Source organism: Desmodus rotundus, chromosome 4 (genome assembly GCF_022682495.2).
Source record: "Desmodus rotundus isolate HL8 chromosome 4, HLdesRot8A.1, whole genome shotgun sequence".
NCBI lineage: Eukaryota > Metazoa > Chordata > Mammalia > Chiroptera > Phyllostomidae > Desmodus > Desmodus rotundus.
In genome coordinates this window covers 92,359,965-92,383,375 of record NC_071390.1, presented here as the reverse complement: position 1 = coordinate 92,383,375, position 23,411 = coordinate 92,359,965, and the positions used below count along the sequence as shown (strand labels likewise).

The following is a 23,411-nucleotide window of genomic DNA, read 5'->3' as shown; positions in this document are numbered from 1 at the left end:
CAGGTTTTAGATTATTGTGTCCTCATTTTCATTTGTTCCAAGGTACCTTTTGATTTCTTCCTTGGTCTTGTTGTTGACCCATTCATTGTTTAACAACGTTATTCAGCTTCCATGTCTTTGTGTGTTTTTCAGTGTTCTACTTGTGATTGATTTCTAGTTTCATAGTATTGTAGTCAGTGAAGATGCTTGATATGATTTCAGTCTTCTCAAATTTATTGAGGCTTGTTTTGTGTCCTAGAATGTGGCCCATCCTAGAAAATGTTCCATGTGCATTTGAAAAGTATGTATATTCTGTTCTTTTGGGGTGAAATGCTCTAAAGATATCAGTTAAATCCATTGATCTAGTGTGTCATTTCAGGCCACTGTCCCCTTGTTGATTTTCTGCCTGGAAGATCTGTCTGTTGAAGTTAATGGGGTGTTAAAATCCCCAACTATGACTGTATTTCTATTGATCTCTTTATTTCCTACAAGACTTGCTTTATATATTTAAGTGCTCCTATGTTGGGTGCATAAATGTTTACTAGGGTTATATCCTCTTGATGGATTTTTTCTTTATCATTATGTAGTGTCCTTCTTTGTCTCTTACTATAGCCTTGGTTTTAAAGTCTATTTTTTCAGATATAAGTACTGCTACCCCAGCTTCTTTTTTTCTTTTCCATTTGCATGAAATATCTTTTTCCAACCCTTTACTTTTAGTCTGTGTGTATCTTTTGATCTGAGATGGGTTTCTTGGAGGAAGCACGTATGTGGGTCTTGTTTTCTTATCCATTCAGCTACCCTGTGTCTTCTGGTTGGAGCATTTAAGCCATTTACATTTAAAGTGATTATTTATAGATACATATGTAGTGCCATTAGATTGTTAGACTGTATTCCTCTGTTTTTTTCTCTTCCTCTTTTTATTCTTCTTCTTAAAGCAAGCCATTTAACATCTGTTGCTGTACTGGTTTGGTGTTAACAAACTCCTTTAGGTTTTTCCTGTCTGGGAAGCTCCTTATTTCTTTGATTTTAAATGATGGGTAAAGTAGCCATGTTGGGTAAAGTAGCCTTGGTTGTAGTTCCTTGCTTTTCATCACCTTGAATACTTTATGCCACTCCCTTCTGGCCTGAAATGTGTCTGATGAGTAACCAGATGACAGTCTAATTGGTGAATCTTTGTAGGTAACTACCTGCTTTTCTCTTGCAGCTTTTAGGATTTTCTTCTTATCTTTAAGCCTTGTCATTTTAATTATGATGTGTCTTGGTGTGGTCCTCTTTAGGTCCAACATGTTTGGGACTCTTTGAGCTTCCTGGACTTGTGCAGCTTTTTCTGTCACTAGATTATGGAAGTTTTCTGTCATTATTTCTTCAGATAGGTTCTTGATCCCTTGCTCACTCTCTTCTCCTGGTATTCTCATGATGCAGGTGTTGTTATGCTTCATGTTGTCCAAGATGTTTCTTCAGCTTTCCTCATTTCTTTAGTACTTTTTCCTTTTTGCTGCTCTGCCTGAATAAAGAGGATCTTCCTCTTTATTCCCAGCATTTCTCTTTCTTAAGTACTACTGTCCTTTTACTGTGGCCTACTTGGTCAATCCTGCAATGTGTCATCTTCACATTTTCCTCAGGAAATTCTTTCCGCCCTAATTTGCAAACTTTGTTGTCTTGACTTTTGGCCATTTGATCAGGGAGGCTTTTCTACCCAGGATTTGCAGCCTGAAAGGATCAACTGCTTTGATTTCATGAGTCGGAGAGATAGCAGATATTCCAATTCCAGATTATGGAGAGCTTCCTGATTTTCTCACAATTATCTGAGATGCAAGCTTGTCTTAATCATCAAAGCAAATTTTCTCAAGAGAAAACCTGCCTGATAAAATATGGTAAAAACATAATCTTTTAAATAATGTGACTACTCCTAGTGTTAATGTGCTAAGGAGTATTTCATTGGTTTTGAGCTTGATTTACATCAGGGGTGTCAAATTCATTTTTGCCGGGGGCCACATCAGCCTTGAGGTTGCCTTCAAAGGGCCAAATGTAATTTCAACTCCTTAACAGTTAAGGAGTAGTTACATTTACACAGTCCTAAAATTATTTCAGCCCTTTGAAGGCAACTGTGAGGCTGATGTGTTTCCTGGTGAAAATGGGTTTGACGCCCCTGATTTACATAGTAAATGGCATCCCATTTTAGCTGTATATTAGTCATCTGTATTTTTTTCATCTTCACCTGAGGATATATTTATTGATTTTAGAGAAAGGGGAAGGGAAGGAGAGAGAGTTGGAGAGAAACATCAAATGGTTGCCTCTTGTACAAGCCCTGAGTGGGCACTGAACCTGCAACATAGGCATGGAATCGAATCTGTGACTTTTTGGTTGACTGGGCAATGATGCTCCAACCAACTGAGCCACACCAGCCAGTGGTGTATTGGTTTTATATTAGTTATCTAGACTGGGTGATACCAGCTCCTAAACATATTCTTTCCCAGGTTTTTTCTTTTATTGGGGAAGAGTTAGCTTTATTTGCCACAGAAGCATAAGCTGTCTGTGGTCTTGTACTTATGCCTATGTGTTTATGCCAATAATAATGATTTTATCTTATTATCCAATCAGAATTTAGGGAGATCACATCAGGGAGTGCAATCTATATACTTTTAAGTTTAAATAAATAATATGTGTGTGATTGCACCATATGAGCAATTTTCAACTGTTGTGTACCACAAGATGTTTTAAAAATTTAAAAGTCAGAGATACTGACCTCTTTTCCCTTAGATTGTCAAATGAAAAATTAGTGACAGCCAACATAACAATAGCCATCTGGTGTGTAATTCAAAAGTATACCTATTTTTTGTCAGATTAGCAAAAAAATATATTTTTGGTTTGTTGCAGAACTTTAGTAATTAGTTTATGTGTGCTATGAGATGAAAAAGTTAAAAATCACTGCTCTATATGTTCAAAGATCTAATTTGCTTTTATGTGAAGAATGCTTTCTGTTTTGTTTTGTTCTGTTTTGTGGTGGTAGTTGTGGGGTAGAATTTATTTTTAATCACATGCTGCCCACCTTCTTTCTCAGAATGGACTTTTATTGCTTCACGCCAGTTTGATGTTATCACCTGCTGTTGGCACCTCAAACTCAATATATCCCAAACTAAACTTATTTTTTTCAAATCTTTTCACCTTTTATATTCTTAATTTCTTTCTACCTGACAGCTTATTTTATTTGTAGTTGGCACTTTACATGTCAATATATCCATATGTCTCACATAAAACTAATTTTACACTCTACCAACTCTAATTTCCCAGAGCAGTCATCGCCTATATTTTATACCATAATTATGAGCAGCACTGTTGATGGTGTAATTATTTGCTTATTTGTCTGGCTTCTCCACTATTTGAGACCAGGGTTTTAGCTTATTCATTATTGTACCCTCAATATCTCTCTCTGACACATAATAAAGCATTCAGTATTTTTGAGTGAATGATTAAAGGTGTAATTTAGAATATCACCTATTAATTATACATTTATTGTTTAATATGTAGCGCACTATGATGGGGTGAGCAATCATCCTGTTTGATCTGGATATGTCCTGGTTTTAACACTGTAAGTCCTATTTCCTGGGCAAACTAGGGCAGTGTGTCACCCTAACTGTCATCATTAGGTATACAGCTATGAGTAAGACAGAGAAGTCTCTTCTCTCATGGAGATTATCAGTGTAATCATTTCAATTTTTGTAGTTTTATTTGAACTCAATATTTCATATACACTTTCAGGCCATTGATGAAAGATTATAATTAATTTTGGAAAACTTCAATGAAGATTTAATGTCTTGAATTAATGGGACTATTGTATATTTTGTTTTTTGTATTTTTATATAAATTTTAGTATTTTGCAATTAATTTTACATTTCTCTAGGTAAATTCAGTTAGAATTTCTGCCATGTTCTGATAACAGCAGCCTCAGAACTAGCCTGAACTTAACTTTCTTATCTTAGTTCTCATATCTATCTTACATACTTTAATGTCTGCAGGAACTTAAATTAGAAAAAATATACTTTTAAATGTGAGATTAAAATATACTTTTAATTGTGAGAAATACATACACAGAAAATATAAAATATAAATTTATAGATTAAAAAGTGAATACTCAAGTCAAGAAATGTAACATTGCTAAACTTTCCTTTTCAATCATAACCTTTTTCCTTTTCCCTATAGGTAAGTGCTATTTTGATTTTTATGTCAATTATTGTACTTCTTTGCATTTCTATGTAGATTATTAAACCTTCTTGATGAAGTGACCCGTTTATCATAATGAAATATCTCTCTTATCCCTGGTATTCCTTGTCTGATTTTAATATAGTCATAACTGCTTTCTCGGATTCATGGATGCATGATATATCTTTTTTCATCATGTTATTTTGAAACTCTGTGTCTTTATGCTTTTTAAACTCTAATTAACTTTATGTATGCCTAATTATTATTTTTTATAAAGTATATTTTATTGCTTATGCTATTACACTTGTCCCAGCTTTCCCCTCCTTCCCTCCATCTACCCAGCTGCCACGCTACTCCCTTAGGCCATCCCCACGCCATTGACCATGTCCATGGGTAATGCATATATGTGCTTTGGCAACTCTATTCCCTATGCTGTATTTTATATCCCTGTGACTACTCTGTAACTACCTATTTATACTTCTTAATCCCTTCACTTTTTTCCTTCATCCCCCTGACTCTCTATCTCATCTGACAACTATCAAAATGTTCCCTGTATCTATGTTTCTGTTTCTCTTCAGCTTGTTTGTTGATTTTGTTTTTAAGAATCAATTGTTGATATATATGCATTTATTGTCATTTTGTTGTTCATATTTTTCATCTTCTTCCTCTTCAAGAAGACTCTTCAACATTTCACATAATACTGGTTTGGTGGTGATGAACTCCGTTAGCTTTTTCTTGTCTGGGAAGCTCTAACTAAATCTGTTCTTTGATTGTAAATGACAGCTTTGCAAAGTAGAGTAATCTTGGTTGTAAGACTCTGCTTTTCATGACTGAATATTTCTTGCCACTCCCTTCTAGCCTGCAAAATTTCTTTGGAGAAATCAGCTGAGTCTTAATGGGAGCTGTCTTGTAGGTAATTAACTGCTTTTCTCTTGCTGCTCTTAGGATTTTTTTCTTTGTTTTAACCTTTAGCATTTTAATTATGTTGTGTCTTGATGTGTTTCATCTTGTTTGGGACTCTGCATTTCCTGGACTCATATGTCTATTTCCTTCACCAAGTTAGGGAAGTTTTCTGTCATTTTTTCAACTAGGTTGCCCATTTCTTGCCCTCTCTCTTTTCCATCTGGCACAACCATGATGCAAATGTCGGTATGCTTGAGGTTGTCCCAGAGGATCCTTACACTAGTCTCATTTTTTTGGATTCTTTTCTCTTTTTGCTGTTCTTTTCATAAGATTTTATTTATTTATTTTTAGAGAGAGGAGAAAGGAGGGAGAAAGGGAGAGAAGCATTGGTGTGTGAGAGATACTTCGACTGATTACCTCTCACATGCCCCCAACTCAGGACTTGGCCCACAACCCAGGCATGTGCCCCAACTGGGAATCAAACCAGTGACCTTGTGGTTTGCAGGTCAGACTCAATCCACCGAGGCACATCATCCAGGGCTTGCTCTTCTAATTGGTTGTTTTTTGCTTCCTTATATTCTAAACCACTGATTTGATTCTTGGCTTCATCCACTCTTCTGTTGATTCCCTGTAAATTGTTCTTTATTTTAATTAGTGTATCCTTCATTTCTGACTGGACTTTTAAAAAATGTTGTTGAGGTCCTCACTAAATTCCTTAAACATCCTTATATGCAGTGTTTTGAACTCTGCATCTAGTTGATTGCTTGTCTCTATTTTGTGCTTTTTCTGAAGTTTTGTTCAAAAATACTGTACCACTTTATGTATGGTATGTGAGCCTTACGGCAGTGTGCTTACATTTCACTCCTCTCCCTCTTTGTGCTACGGTGGCCATACATTTTACTTCTACCTATGCTATGTAAATTGAAATGATTTTTGCTTTAAACCATCAATTTTTTTTAAGGGACTAAGAATTGAGAAAATTGTACCATCTTTGTATCCCTGAGACGAATCCCACTTGATCATGGTGTATGATCTTTTTAATGTATTGCTGGATGCAGTTTGCCAATATTTTGTTAAGGGTTTTAGTGTTTATGTTCATCAGTAGTGTTGGTCTGTAGTTTTCTTTCTTTGATGTGTCTACATCTGGTTTGGAGATTAGGGTGATACTGGCCTCATAAAAAGAGTTTGGGAGTCTTCCCTTTTCTTGGTTTTTTTGGAATAGTTTGAGAAGGATTGGGGTTAGCTCTTCCTTAAATACTTTATATAATTCTGTGAAACCATCCAGCCTAGGGCTTTTATGTGCTTGGAGTTTAGGCTTTCTGCTTCTTCTTCATTGAATTTTGGAAGATTATATGTTTCTAGGAATTTTTCCATTTCATGTAGGTTTTCAAATTTCTTGGCATATAGTTGTTTGTAGTAATTTCTTACAATCCTTTGTATTTCTTTGTAATTTCTCTTCTTTCATTTCTGATTTTGTTTATTTGGGTCCTCTCTCTTTTTTTTCTTGATGAATCTGCTTAAAGGCTTGTTGATTTTGTTTATCTTTTCAAAGAACCAGCTCCTGGATTTATTTATCCTTTGAATTGTGCTTTTAGTCTCTATGTCATTTAATTCTGCTCTGATCTTGATTATTTCCTTCCTTCTACTTGCTCTGGGCTTTGTTTGTTGTTGTTCCCCCAGAAATTATAGGTGTTGGGTTAAGTTATTTATTTGAAATCTTTCTTTTTTAGGTAGGCCTGTATCACTATGAATTTCCCGTTCAGGACTGCCTTTGCTGTGTCCCATAGGTTCTGGACTGTTGTGTGTTCATTTTCATTTGTTTCCAGAAACTTTTTTATTTCTTCTTTGATCTCATTATTAACTCATTCATTGTTTGATAGTGTGCTATTCAGTCTCTATGAATTTGAATGTTTTTGAGTTTTATCCTTGAGGTTGGTTTCTAGTTTCAATACCTTGTATAAATGAATGGATCAAAAACTATGGTGCATTTACACAATGGAATACTACACAGCAGAAAGAAAGATGGAACTCTTACCATTCATGACTGAATGGATGGAACTGGAGAGCATTGTACTAAGTGAAATAAGCCAGGCAATGAAAGACAAATACCATATGATCTCACCTATAAGTGGAACCTCCTCAACAAAACAAACATGCTAGCAAAATATAAATGAAGACATGGAAATAAAGAACAAACTGACAGTGACCAGAGGGGGAGAGGAAGGAGGACAATGGGGAAAAGAAAGGGAAGAGTCAAGTAACATGTATAAAGGACCCATGGGCAAAGACAAAGGTGGGGTGGTGAGGATTGAATGTGGAAATGGGGGAGGATATGGTGGTGGAGAGTAATGGGGGAAAATGAGGACAACTGTAACTGAACAATTTAAAAAAGTTAAAAAATTTAAAAAAAGAATTGAGAAAAAATATTATTAACCCACATAAAATTTGCTGTTAATCCTGTAAAGTGGTACTTTTTATTTTAGAAGTTTGATTTGGGTCTTTTAATAGTGTCTTCCCTTTGTTTTCTCATCATGTTCATCTTTCTTCTACCTTCTGGTAGAATATGCTATTAGTTCTGAGAGTATAGTATCAACAATCGAGGTTACTAAATGATTTTATATATTTTGAGTGCTTTGTCTCTGAAATCATTGGTTGAGCATGTGAAGAATGTTTGTGGTAAATATTTTAATGTTCTTATGTGTTAATTCCATGTTCTCACATCTAGATCTGTTTCTTTTCCTGAGTTTTCACTGACTTTTTCCTGTTTGTAGGACACATTTTCCTGCCTCTTAGAAGAACACTCTCTGGTAGTTTGCACTATTGACTTCACATAATCTGTAGTGTGGTTTGTGTGTGTTATCAGTGTGTTTGGAATGAAATCTATATATTGCTCTCTGGTTCCTGACCCTGATTTGGAACATTTTGCTGGTTTCCTGGGTTTCTCAGTTCTACTGAACAACCCTTGCTTTTTCAAAATGAAAATTGGCTTCCTTTCAAGGGTTTCTGTCCTTGTGGTGTTTGTCACTATGCAAAAGTGGGGTGTGTGTGTGTGTGTGTTTTGCTTTGGGACAGCTTATTCAAACCATCAATGACTAACTTAACACCTAGAGTTTTGACATCATTCATGAAGCTTTTCCTAACCACCTAAGTATGGTTGAGAAGTTCCCTTCTTTTGAACTTCTAAGCATTTTGGCACTTAAGATATTTTTGCTTATTAAATTATTTTAGTCCTTTTCTTAAGCTTCAATAGATTACTGCTTTTAAAATGTAAAGTCTGTATTTTACCCACCTTTTTTATGCTGCAGTATCTAACACAAATAATAATTCTTGATTTCAGTCACATTGAATACATGTGGGCCTCAAAAGAAACACATTATTTCCAGTTTTAAAATAAATATCTTTTATTATTAGTCCAGATTAGCAAGATTTTAAACTATTCTAATTGCCAGCACACATTTTCATCGTAGCATGTTCTTTCCTTTAGTGTGTAAGATTCTTAACAGTTTTGAGTCCTCATTTTCATTCTTTTATTTCTGTTGAATATACCTGCTCTGTTCTCTTCCATTTATTCTTTAATATCTATGTTGGTTAAATTATACTCATTTTCTTGATACACACTTGAAAATTTTTATCAGTCTTTCAGAAGACTAAGTCTTTCTACTCTTTGTCTAAGTTTGTCTAAGTTAGTGATTGCTTGTTCTAATGAAATTTGTTTCTTTGATTTATAAACCTTTGTTTAGGGTCAGGCAATCAAAAATATTTACTGAATTTTAATTAAGTATCATAGCAAGGAGACATTATTTATTACTTGCTCTAAACTCACTTTAAATCATTTCTACTTAAGTGGCCTCTATACATTTATATATGCTATTCTCTACAAATAAAAGATGCTATTCCAAAATACAAAACAGTTGTCTTCTGAGGATGGAAATACTGTATTATCTAAATATAACTGCCATTTTTATCCCAACTACATATGATTAGAAGAAAAAAGACTTTTTGTTTTCTTAAAAGAAAAAAAACCTTTTATTTTGTTTTTGTTTTTCTGTTGTTTAGTTAGTTCAGTTCTTTAGTAACCTAGGTTCTTATATTTAATATACATTAATAAAAATTCTGCTCTTACATTAGAATTTAAAAAATACAACAACCTCTGTGGTTAGCCATTAGTTCTGAGAGCATTATATCAACAATTGAGGTTACTAAATGATTTCATATATTTTGAGTGCTTTTTCTCTGAAATCATTGGAATCTTACCTACCAGTGATATGCTTTTACTTTTATAGGTGGCTATGCACCATTCCTTTCTTTGACTGCCAGAGAAAGTACTTTTACTGTTGCCTCTGATGCTGAGAACACTGTTCCAGGTCCAGGACATTATAATATTTCAGAAAAACAGGTAAATTTATAATAGTCATTATATTGTAATGATCTAAGTTAATAAAAATTATGCTTTCTTCCTTTAATAAACTGTTAGGTCAATTGTCATATTTTGTATTCCCCTAATATTATCATCTCATTTCAATCTACATTTTATAATTAGAGAAAGTAAATGTGTTAAATGTTGGTTCTTTTGTTGAGTGTTCTTTATTATTCCATATATTCTGCAAGGCATAAAACATTGTTACATACTTCATGGTCCTTGAAACTCTTGAATGAGAGAATAAAACTATTGAATGAGTTGTACAAATAGTCAAGATATGTAGATGAGGGATAGAAATAGAGCAAGGACATGCATACCATACAGAAAAGATGGAGCTATTGCCATTGACTCATCTGTCTCCTAATTCTATACAGTCCCAAGGGTGTGTGACAAGAATATTTTTGATGGTCCATTAACGTTCAAAAACAGGGGATGTAACTCCCCTGTTATAATCTTTATAATCTTTATAATCATGGATATCATCTTATACTCTTTCAACATAAACATTGCATTTTTACTTAATGACTCTTAGCTGACCCTACTGACTGTTATCTCTCCTGTTGAAGGCCCAGATGCAGTTATTAAAACCTTAATTTTTGCATTAGACTTCCTTGAATTAATAATAGCAACATTCTGTCAGGAGTTTCTCTTTATAAGCAACGAAACAGATTTTTTTAAAGATAAATACTAGGTTTACAATTAAAGATTTACAGGAAAGGTACTTGGGTAGGCCATAGACTTACAGGAAAATTGAACAGTCAAGTCTTAAGAAAGGGTAGGACTAAGAAAATTCGAAGTAATTCAATAGTAGGAACTTCTGCACCATTCAACAGGGAACTGCCATTAGATAACATACTTCTTGAACTCCTTCCTTCCTTCTTTCCTACTTAACTTTCTTAACTTCTCTTTTTTGCTTCCTTTCATTTTTATGTGTAACTTCACTGAAGATTCAAATTCCCAGTAGGGAGAATCTGATTGATCCAGTTTCATTATGGAACAATACCTGTAGTTCCTGGGATAGGAGATACTGTGTTTGCAAGCTCCTCTAAAACCGCAAAGCATGGTGTTTGTTTATTTTGTTCATATAAGTGAAATCATATGATATTTGTCTTTCTCTGAGAGGCATGTTTCACTTAACATCATAGATACAGAGAATAGACAGAAGTTAGAGGGGAAGGGTTTTGGGGGGCTGGGTGAAAAAGTTGACGGGATTAAAGCAAAAAAACAAAACAAAACCCAAACTCATAGACACAGACAATATGGTGATTATCAGAGGAAAAGGGGGTGTGGTGTGTGGTAGAATAGGGATAAATGGTGATAGAAGGTGATTTGACTTTGGGTAGTGAACACACAATACAATATACAGGTGATATATTATAGAATTGTATACTTGAAATGTACATAATTTTATTAGCTAATGTCACCCCAATAAATTCAATAAAAAATTAAAAAATCCCACAAAATATGGGAAGTGGGTATTTGTCCCAAGGGTTGCGAATATGCTGTTTTTAGCAGGTAACAGATGAGATGCTGGACAGATTAAAACAATAGATTTCCATTACATTTCACCCCTTGACTACTGAGTTCTCTTCTCTCTCATGCACACGACACACACACAGCCATTCTTCATATTTATGTGTGTATGTGTATGTAATTTATAAAATGCAATTGTTTTCTGTCTAATTTTCAAGTATACCTTCCCAGAAGGAGCCAAACTAATGTCTAGCTACTGCTTTCAGAGGTGATATTTCAGTGTCACTACCAAATGAATCCTGGAGGTCTAGGTTAAAGCCATTTTTTCTCTTGTTCTTTCACATTTCTATTTCAACATTCTGCCTCCTATAGATTAAATAGTAAATATGACATGACATATTATAAAAGTGGTTAGGAATGTAGGCTCTGGAGCTAGACTGCCTAGATTCAAAATCTGTTTCTGCCACTTACTAGCTATGAGACTTAATCTTAACCATTTAATCTCCTTGGGCCTTAGTTTCCTCATCAGTTAAATACTAACTTTGTAGGCTCTTTCTAAGGACTAACCATGTTAGCTTTCAGTAAACATCTAGAATAGTGCCTGACTATAGTTAGCATTCAGTAAATTTTAGCATTATTAGTATTGCCATTTTACAATAGAAGGGAGAAAGAGCTAGAAAGTGAAAGAAAGTGGTGTAGGAATCAAAGAAATATGGGTAGGGACTTGTTTTATTTCTGTAACTGATCATGAGGCTATAGATAGCTTAAGGTTTTTCCATTACACATTCCATGTTCACCATCTTTTCAACAATGACTTTATCTGGTAGTGTTCTTAGCTTGGTGGGGTGATCAGAATGTTCAGTTCTAAGGAGCCTGAGCTCTTAATTCTCAGGCTTGTTTCACCTTTAAATAAACTTGCTTTTAGCATTTTCACTGGCTGTTGTAGTGGGAGGAGGCTTTGCAAGTTGACCCTGGGTTTCATCCCACCTTGGCTTTTAATAGTCCTGTTTTTCAGTCCTGGTCAAGTTAATCACCTTAGTCAATGCACTAACCTCCTTATTTTGCTTTTTGCTTGGAATGGTCAGTTGGTGGTTTCAACTTCCAATCCAGTGGAACATCTGTTGCTTCTCACTGGGGTCTTAAAACTTCCAGAATCCTAGAGCTTAGAGGACAAAAAGCAGACAATTCGATAGTGGGTCATTACGTGTCATCATTAGGAGTGTCACTCCTGCTTCCACTCCATGGCCCATAGACTAACATTTTATGGGTGTATGGCCTTGCTAGCTCTACCAGTAGTTCCAGTACTAAAACTTATGTGTAACTCCAGTATTCCAAGAGGCAAATGAAGTGAAATATATAGTAAGTAGACTTTAAACTTGCTAAATATGACAAGTGTCAGGAAGTTGGAATATTATTTTATATTAATACTGGTTTAATCAATTCTGTATGAGATAATATAAAGTACAATTTTGATCAAATTTTGTTTTATTCTAAATTGGGTATGTTTCTTGGATTTCAAGAATAAGGAATTACGACTTCTTTTTTGTGTAATGAATGATCTAAGGAAAAAGAGTTCTAGTCATCTCTATTTTTCTTCTTAAAACTATAAATAAATGCCAGAAGAAGATGGATTTCCTTGGTTTAAAAAAATGACTAATAATTTATTTATTCAATTGCTGCTGATTTTTTTTGGTAGTTTTAAGCCAAACCATTTCAAACTTAAGTTCAAGAACTATGAATTTATCACACTGTTGAAGAAATAAAGTCCATTTCATTTTAAATGGATTAATTAGGAAACATTTTTATAATGTGATATAGTTTATGTATTATTAATTCTGTAAAAATTAAAGCGATAATCTTATTGGAAATTAATGCAAACATTTAACAACTTATTTTTAAAATTTTTTTTGAAGCATTGGTTGGAAGCATATAATTTCTATCAGCAATTACTTAGTAAACATTATTTAGAGATTTCAGTGAAATCTGAATGAATCTAAAATGTCAGTTGTACTTGTGAGGGCCTACCTCCTCTGTAAAATACAAAATACTTGAAGCTTCATAAAGTAGAACATCTAGGACTTGAAGCCGTGAACCCTAATTTGGATTTCTCTTGTCCTCTGTATCTCTTAATAGTTGTTCCACTTTGATTGTGGCTGTCACCAGCACTCCAAAGTCGAGGATGGGGGTTGGGCATACTTTTTGCCGTTATAGCTTTTACCCAGTTGTGGGCTAAATCACTTTTACTTTGTTTCCCTTGGCATATCTGAAACATGCTAAGTGTTTTTGAAAGGAAGGTTGCTTAGTAGAAAAGAGCATAATGGAATTAGAATGAGGAGAAGAGTCAGTTTTACAAAGTTCAGGCTTCTGATCCTTTAATAGATAGTTAGCTTAGTAAGTCTTGTCTGTTCATATGGTTTTTTAGGATTCTCACTTCATAGTGTCAATACAAATTTCCTTACCTTTTCTGGTCATGTTCTTTTCCAGTTTCTGATTTTTCTCTGCTTGGTAGGTACGATCTTGTTTTTTAGTACGTGAGAATAATTCTAGATGTGGGATCTTTTTTGTGGGTATAGCCAAATAGTTTCTTTAATATTTTTTTATTAACTAGGCCCAGGAATAGATGTCCACATTAAGCTTCATTTTTGATCTGACTGATACCTCTCACTAGAGCTGAATAATAAGACCTTTAATACAGTACATGCCTTCATCCTGCAGATGAGACTCTGCAGCTGTAATGTTGGGGAGTTGCTGACAATATCATAAATTCATCAAATAACGGTAGTGTTTAGACAAAAGCTAGTCCTCAAGAAAGTAGTAAGACTGTTTTCTCATAGGTTTTCATATAAAATATATAATTACTAGTAGTATTTTGTTTGGAGTCATTTATCTGATATATGGCAGTTCCTTTTGTAAACTCTTATAAAATCAGTAGAATTGGTAATTATGTAACATGAGTAATCTGAAAGAAATCTGGTTAATTTGTACATAGTTTAAAAAAATAACATTATGTTACCAGGAAGACCTCAGTTAGGGGGGCTCCTCCTCGGTTCTCGTCTCACTTATAAGAGAAGAATTCAGGTGAGAGACAACCTGTAGAGTAGAAATGAGATAGCAAGTTTATTTATGAAACACACTTGAGCATGAAGCTGCAAATAAGTACCCAGCTAGTGAGTGCCCTAACTATAAGGGTTCTAGGGATTTTATTCTTGTGGCCAGCTTCTAGGTTCCCCCTTCTCCTCCCCTCTCCAGGCCTTGGGATCAATATACTGTGTCAAAGGCTTTCTTTTCGAGATAGTGGAAAAGATACAGAATTTCCAGTGTTCACCTCCTTCTGAGCTATCATGGTTTTTCTTGTGAGTTTCAGAACACCTGGCAAACTTACCTGATCAGGCTGCTGAATTATTGAAGGAGACACGTCTCCCTCCTTGTCTCTGCCTTGGTTTGCTATCTGTCCTGCCTAACAATTATATTATTTTTTAAAATCTTCTATTAAAGTATTCAATATAAATTCACATTGCTGGTTGAGTTCTAAGATCATAGAGACCATAGTAATGGTTTTCAAATAATTAAAATTTGGGGAGGACTTCTTTTTTTCACGAGTTCACTTTTTATATAACTTGTCATTTTTTTTACAAAATCATTAAAATATATGATTATAGATCCAATGCCTTTGAACATAGGAATTATGATCTTATTAAAACTAATTAAGTACTGAATTGGCTATTTAAGAATATAATTTTACCAGTTTTTAAAAGAAGAAATCTATTATGTATTTTTAAAAGCTGAATGAAACTAAATAAGAAGCAAACTAGAGATAGGCTCAGTTAATAGTGATTGTGAACTATTGACACGTACACACTACGTGAAAAGATCTGTTGGTATGTCAGTGACTTAAAAAACTTATCTGTCAATCAAATGCTAATCACTATTATGAATCATCCTTTGAGTCGCTGCACTATGACTGTGCATAGAAGCTAGTATAATGGAATTTTATCTCAATTAACCGGCTACTAGCCAGTTGACTAATATTCTGACTAGAGAAACTCCAGATATGTGGCATGGAAATTTCTCCCTGTGCCTCCTCTGCAATAAAAAAAAATGTTTAAAACTAATCTGAGCATAAATCCAAGCTGTTGCCAGTAAACCTACGTAGATATCCCCAGAAATGACCAAAATGTTATTACAAAAGTAATTAATCCTAAGCAAGTTTGTAAGGCTTGCATTTTCCTTGCAATATGAATACCAGAATTTTTAACTCATTTCAGAGTTAGAAATTCTCCAGGCGTTTGTAAATATACACTCGTTATTCTTGCTCCACAGCTTTGGAGACTCCTGATTCTTATGCTAAAACTGAGTTTTACATTCTCTTAGAGTGTTCTAAGTATAGCAAATTTTAGTTTAAGTTTGGAGTTAAAATTGACGGCTATCATTGTAGTTTTCACTTGTCCTCTTTTACTGGAACTATGTCTTCAGTCAAGAGCCTTAACTTTCTCAGGTTTGATTTTAAAACTGTTCATATTAATATATAACATTTACCATATAGGTATTAAGTATGAAGTACTTCTTTTAATTATTTCATAATTTTTCTCTTCAATTCAGTATAATATAAAAGGAGGTCAAAGTCTACAAAACCGGGAGAAACGTTTTAAGAAGTTTATTTCCAATAATCCAGGACCAGCAAGCTATGATCTGTCTTGTCTTGGAACATTAAATATCATGAAGAGAAAAGTACTAGAGGCTAAAGAGCATCTTCAATCAGTAGGTTTCAATTTTAAAGTATGCTTCTAGTGACATTCCTTTTAGTTAAAGAAGAAAGTGTTTGGTGATTTCTGTGATAAGTACATTTAAAAAGCCTTGCTATAGAAATGAGTAGGCTCATTAGTATCCATATTGTAGTTATTTATAGTTAAATGACTACTTGATTTTATAAGCTTGAGTTTGAAACTATATTACCATCTGATTTCTTTTTCGCTTTTGATAAATCTGTAGTCACTTCTAATAGCCATGGTGTACAGAAAGTAAGGGGGATTTTAAAAACCACCGGAATGTTTTATACATGAGAGGAAACTCTGTTTAAGTAGTTAATAAAACAGTGAAATTTAAAACATGATTCCTGAAGTAAAAAGCTTAAAGTCTAGATGGGAGAGATATATAGGGAACTATTAATGCAGGATGAAATCTGACAGGTGCTAAGTAAATGGCCTTGTAATTCAATGCCATAGGAATTTAAAGGGGGACTACTGTATTATGGGGAAGTTTAGTTTATAGAGGATTTATAGAGGAGGTTGGCTTTGAAGAATATGCATTTAGGCGTGGAGAGCTGAGTGAGTGAAGATGGAGAGGTGGGATCTTGTGGAAGACAATGAGAAGATTATTTGACTGGAATGAGGAATGTGTGTAGGGGACTAGCAGGTAATATGTTTGAAAAAGTGTGTTGGTGTTATATAAATGAATAATTTTTACACTAAAGGCCTACCCCTTTGAAGTAAGTAATATAATGTAGCTGATTTTGGTCATGATTTCTTTTAACTATTTCCCTCTTGTCTTGCCATAACTCCTTCACATAGCTTGTATTAATTAAAGTTGGATTAGTTTTCTGTGTTCAGGAGGATATATTTTAGGGTTCAGTACTCAGCTGAATAGTGTCAGTGCAATGATGATGAGGTTAAGTTCCATACGTGTATTTAAATACCGGCTGTTTCATGTGTAGGGACACTTAAATGTTTATTACTCATGCAAGGGTTTGTCAGACATTGTTTGAGTGACTATGTGTACCAGACATAATCCAGGAGCTGATAACATAGAGGAGACAAATTACTGCTCCCTGGGGTCTACAATTTTAACAACAATGCAGCGAATGAAATTCAATATAAAAGTTTGTTGAATGATACCTTAATAAACATGTATCATAATAAAATGTTTGCTAGCAGCCCAAACAAGAGAGTTTTTGGAGGGAATATGGATATTATAGTTGAAATGCATCTTTATGGGTTCACTAAGTAGTTAAAAAGAATCAGAAATAAACTCTTTGGAAGAGAAAACCATATAAATGAAGACTTTGTGGTATTTAATGGCATGGTATGTTCAGAGAACAAAGTCCTTTGGAATACTTGGAGTATAGGATCAAAGGGAGAGTAGTAGGAATAGAGGCTGGAGAGGATGTAGGGGCTGTATTTTGGAAAGTCTTGGCATCATGCAAATGACTTTTGAAAAGTAGGGGGAGCCATTCAATACTTTCCTGCTTTAATTTGGTAGTCAGTCTCATTAAATATCACCGAAACTACTTAGTCTCTAATGATAAAAAATTCAGCCAGTGATAATACGTTTATAGTATAATTATATATTGATCACGTGTGCACCAAATAGAAAATGTATTATTTTATTTATTTAGAAACTATACAGGATCAATATATTCTAAGCAATAAGTTCTCCAAGTAACTAAATCATTTAAATGTCTGCATTTTGATACGTTTTATACTAGTATTTTTAATACATGGTACTCCTTGTTTTTATTTACTAATAAGTTATAAAATATTTTTTATTAAAGGAAATTTAAAACTCCACCCTAAAACTCCAGACTGTAACACTGATATTTTGTTAGTTTTTGCATAGTTCCTTCCAGTATTAAATTGTGTTATGTTGTTAATTTATACACACATATAATTTCACATAACTTACAGAGCTGTAGTCATAATTCAAGTTTATACTTTTCCCCATTTAGTATTATGTCACAGACATTTTTCTTGATACGTAGTCTGCATAATTAGGATATTTTTAAGGGGGGCCAAGTATGATGGAGATAAGTCAGGAGCTGGGGATGAATGATGTCAGGAAATGTTACAGAAAATAAGTTCGTTTTCTCCCAGCAAATAGTATGATAGAATAGCCCAAGTGGTGTTGATTGTTGATGTGACTATAGGAATGAATGTCTGTTTTTACTCCCTGCTTTACTAAGCAAGATAAATAGCCGAGCCAAGTGAGAGAGACTCCTTGTCTCTGAAGGTGGCTTTAATAGTAATGCTATGAGTTGTATTGGTTTATATGATGATTTGAGACTTGAATTCACTCCTCTAGATTGTGTTTATAGAACAAACATTTTTGATTTATATTATGTAACTCATTAAGTCAATATTTAGTAGTTGCCTTTTAGTAAATTTTAATATTTGGTTCTTCATTCCTACTCTTCTTGCTTTTGAGTAAATAATATAAAATATTTTCTTACAGAAAATGTCAAGGTCACCTTCAGTTTTCAGAAGTGTTCACATTCCTTCAATTCCTTCTTGTGGACAGTCATATGGTTACCATATTAATGATGATGACAGTATTATAAGACATTTTCCACCTGCTAGTGATAGCACACTAGGTCCGGCATACTATAAACCTCAATTTGTAAGTATAAAGCATTTCATATTGACAATTGGAAAGTTATTTATGGTTATGCATGTTTAGTCATGTAACACTAACTGTGGTAACACATAAACCCCCAAATCTTAGTGGATTGACACAATAGAAATTATTTTTTCCTCAATTATATGGGCCATCCTTGTTAGGAGATTTTCCTTCATGTAGAGATTCAGGGACACAGGCTTATTCCATTTGTGTTACTGTCATCCCCTGGGGCTTTGTCATCTGCATCCAGCTGGCAGAAGGGCACAGAGGGTGGAGGGCTGCTAGTGGGAGGTTTCTGTGGGGCAGGCCTGAGTGTGGAAGCTTTGTTACATGGACACACTTAACTGTCAAAGAGGCTGGGCATATAGTCTTAATCAAGGGAGAAGAGAAAAGAGGTTTAACCTACTAGAAGTCGCTTCTATAAACTATGATCATATGCAATACACAGACATTCTTGTCCTGAATTTGAAAATGAAAAAGAGCATTTTATTTATAAAAGAATTTGAATCTGACAGTATATTATTTATTTCATAAGTGGTTATTAAAAAAGACAAGAACTTCTTGGATTAAAATATCAAGCATAATATATCAGATTCATCTCATCAGGTTTAAATGTCAAACCTGGTCAGAGTTAAAGCAAGATTTCATTCAGCCAGTTGAAATGTATGCGTTATCAATGAATACAGGTAATAAGTATAGATGGATGATATGTATGGTTTTACTTAATTAGAAGAAAGAAATATATGAGATCTGGGAGAAGTAATCCTAGTGAGGAAAGTGGCAAAAATTAAGTGTAGATTTAAGGAGAGGCAGAAGAGACTCCTTGTGCAAAGAATAGGTACCCTCAGGATTTGGCCTGACCTTCACTACCAGTAATTTTTGTTTGATTGTGTCTCCAACTTTGGGCTTAGTTAGGCTCAAGCACCTTCCGAAACCACCTGGTTTGTGGCAATAAGTATATGAAGGCATTCTTGGATCTTAGATCCTTTGAATTGTTAAAAGTTTGTTTCTCAGTTCAAACAAACAACCTAACCCTATGCCTACAAGAACTGGAGGAACAACAACAAAGACAGCCCAGAGCAAGCAGAAGGAAGGAAATAACCAAGATCAGAGCAGAACTAAATGACATAGAGACTAAAAGCACAATTGTAAGGATCAATGAATCCAGGAGCTGGTTCTTTGAAAAGATAAACAAAATCGACAAGCCTTTAAGTAGGCTCATCAAGAAGAAAAGAGAGAGGATCCAAATAAACAGAATTAGAAATGAAAGAGGAGAGATTACAACTGATACCACAGAAATACAAAGGATCGTAAGAAATTACTATGAAGACCTATATGCTAAGAAATTTGAAAACCTAGATGAAATGGACACATTTCTAGAAAAATATAATCTTCCAAAACTGAATGAAGAAGAAGCAGAAAACCTGAACAGACCAATATCAGCAAAGGAAATTGAAGCAGTCATCAAAAAACTCCCATCACACAAAAGCCCTGGACCAGATGGTTTCACAGGAGATTTCTACAAAGCATTTAAGGAAGAGCTAACCCCTATCCTTCACAGACTATTTGAAAAAATCCAAACTGATGGAAGACTCCCAAACTCTTTTTATGAAGCCAACATCATCCTAATCCCAAAACCAGATAAAGACACAATGAAGAAAGAAAACTTCAGGCCAATATCGCTGATGAACATAGACGCTAAAATTCTCAACAAAATATCAGCAAACCGCATCCAGAAATATATTAAAAAGATCATCCACCATGACCAAGTGGGATTCATCCCAGGGATGCAAGGATGGTACAATATTCGCAAATCAATAAACATAATACATCACATCAACAACAGCAAAGACAAAAATCACATGATCATATCAATAGATGCGGAAAAAGCGTTCAATAAGATACAGCACCCATTTCTGATAAAAACACTCAGCAAAGTGGGAATAAAGGGAGCAGTCCTCAACATAATAAAGGCCATATATGAGAGACCTACAGCCAACATCACACTCAATGGACAAAAACTTAGAGCTTTCCCACTAAGATCAGGAACAAGACAAGGATGCCCTCTCTCACCACTCCTATTCAACATAGTATTGGAAGCCCTAGCCACAGCAATCAGACAAGAAAAAGCAATAAAAGGCATCCAAATTGGAAAGGAGGAAATGAAACTGTCACTGTTTGCAGACGACATGATAGTGTACATGGAAAACCCTATAGACTCCACTCAAAAACTACTCGACCTAATAAATGAATTTGGCAAAACAGCTGGATACAGAGTCAATACCCAGAAATCAAAGGCATTCCTGTACACCAGCAACGAAACTGCAGAAACAGAAATCAGGAAAAAAATCCCATTCGATATAGCAACAAGAAAAATAAAGTACCTAGGAATAAACCTAACCAAGGAGGTAAAAGACCTGTACTTGGAAAACTACACAACACTGAAGAAAGAAATTAAGGAAGATACAAACAAATGGAAGCATGTACCATGTTCATGGATTGGAAGAATTAACATCATCAAAATGGCCATACTACCCAAAGCAATTTATAGATTCAATGCAATCCCTATTAGAGTAACGTATTTCACAGATATAGAACAAACATTTCAGAAATTCATATGGAACCATAAACGACCCCGAATAGCTGCAGCAATTTTGAGAAAGAAGAACAAAGCAGGAGGGATCACAATACCTGATATCAAACTGTATTACAAGGCCACTGTAATCAAAACAGCCTGGTACTGGCATAAAAACAGGCACATAGACCAATGGAACAGAATAGAGAGCCCAGAAATAAACTCAAGTCTATACGATCAATTAATATTTGACAAAGGAGGCAGGAGCATAAAATGGAGCAAAAACAGCCTCTTCAACAGATGGCGTTGGGAGATCTGGACAGCTACATGCAAAAAAATGAAACTCGATCACCAACTTACACCATACACGAAAATAAACTCAAGATGGATAAAAGACTTAAATATAAGCCGTAACACCATAAAAGTCCTTGAGGAAAACATTGGCAGGAAAATCTCAGACATTCCACGCAGCAACATCCTCACTGACACATCCCCTAAAGCAAGGGACATAAAGGAAAGAATAAACAAATGGGACCTCATCAAAATAAAAAGCTTCTGCATGGCTAAAGAAAACAGCACCAAATTACAAAGAGAACCAACAGTATGGGAAAACATATTTGCCAATGATACCGCAGACAAGGGCCTGATCTCCAAAATATATAAAGAACTCACACGACTCCACTCCAGGAAGACAAACAACCCAATTAAAAAATGGGCAAAGGACTTGAACAGACACTTCTCCAAGGAAGACATACAGAGGGCCCAGAGACATATGAAAAGATGCTCAGCATCACTAGCCATCAGGGAGATGCAAATCAAAACCACAATGAGGTATCATCTCACACCAGTCAGAATGGCCAACATAAACAAATCCACAAACAAATGTTGGAGAGGATGCGGAGAAAAGGGAACCCTAGTGCACTGTTGGTGGGAATGCAGACTGGTGAGGCCACTGTGGAAAACAATATGGAATTTCCTCAGAAAACTAAAAATGGAACTGCCCTTTAACCCAGCAATTCCGCTGCTGGGATTATACCCTAAGAACACTGAAACACCAATCCAAAAGAATCTGTGCACCCCAATGTTCATAGCAGCATAATTTACAATAGCCAAGTACTGGAAGCAACCGAAGTGCCCATCAGCAAACAAGTGGATCCAAAAACTATGGTATATTTACACAATGGAATTCTACGCAGCAGAGAGAAAGCAGGAGCTTATACCCTTTGCAACAGCATGGATGAAACTGGAGAGCATTATGCTAAGTGAAATAAGCCAGGAGGTGAGGGACAAATACCATATGATCTCACCTTTAACTGGAACATAAGCAATAGAAGAAAAAAGCAAACAAAATATAACCAGAGACATTGAAGTTAAGAACAATCTAACAATAGCCAGGGCGGGGGTGGGGGGTGGGGGCAGGGACAGTGGGTAGAGGGGATTACAGGAAGTATTATAAAGGACACATGGACAAAACCAAGGGGGAGGGTGGAGGTGGGGGAGGGAAGTGGGTTCACCTGGGGTGGGGTGGAGGGATGGGGAGAAAAGGCATACAACTGTAATTGAATAACAATAAAAAAAGAAATAATAAGACAGAACAAAACAAAACAAAACAAAAAGTTTGTTTCTTAAAATATTTTATGATAACATATAATTACACACTTAATAGTACAATCATAATAAAAGATACCCACATACACTCCATCACATATAACATAAAATGTTATCACACTTGAATTAGATGTATTTTAAAATAAATATAATTATTACCCTTCCTAATTTTCCTCCCTTCATTCTCTTCCTTTTGTTAAACACTGAATTTTTATTACATACATGGATAACTCCATATTATTGTATGATTTTGAAAATATGACTAAGTGATATCATCTGGTGTACAGGTAGCTTACTATTTCACTTAATGTTATATTTCTTAGTTTTAACCATACATATGTATTATATCTAATTCGTTCATCATTACCAGTTACTTTTTAAAAAAATAACTTATATTTTAAAATAGTTTTAGAATGATATAAATGTTACAAAAAATACAAAAAATTCTCATATACCATTCACTGTTATCCTGTAGTTGATACTTTTTCACATTTGCTTTAGCATTTTACCCCCCATACATTTATATTATTATTTTTATTAAGAAATTAGAGAGAATGTTTAAGACATGATGTCCCTTTATCTCTGAATACTTCAATGTGAATTTCCCAAGAACAAAACATTTTCTTTTATAACTACAATACAATTATCAAAATCAGGAAATTTTTATTCATATAATATTATTTTCTAATTTATGGATCTTTTGAAAATATTGCTAATTACCTCAATGATCTTACAATTTTTTTTTTGTCCAGAGTCCAATTTGGAACAGTTCTTTTAGTCTTTCTTTATCTTTTGTAACCTTACATTTTTGAAGAGTATGGGCTATTTATTTTGTAGGCTATGTCTCAGTTTTGAAGCTGTGTA

At 34.6% G+C, this 23,411-nt stretch overlaps 1 protein-coding gene across 1 annotated transcript in view; it reads left to right on the top strand.

The window, feature by feature from the left end:
- The window catches only part of STPG2 (sperm tail PG-rich repeat containing 2), a 141,812-nt gene that overhangs the window by 5,879 nt on the left and 112,522 nt on the right, over positions 1-23,411 (top strand). The window contains 2 exon segments of the mRNA XM_053922906.1: positions 9,366-9,478; positions 18,200-18,364. Of these exon segments, the coding sequence (XP_053778881.1) occupies positions 9,366-9,478; positions 18,200-18,364 (278 nt within the window).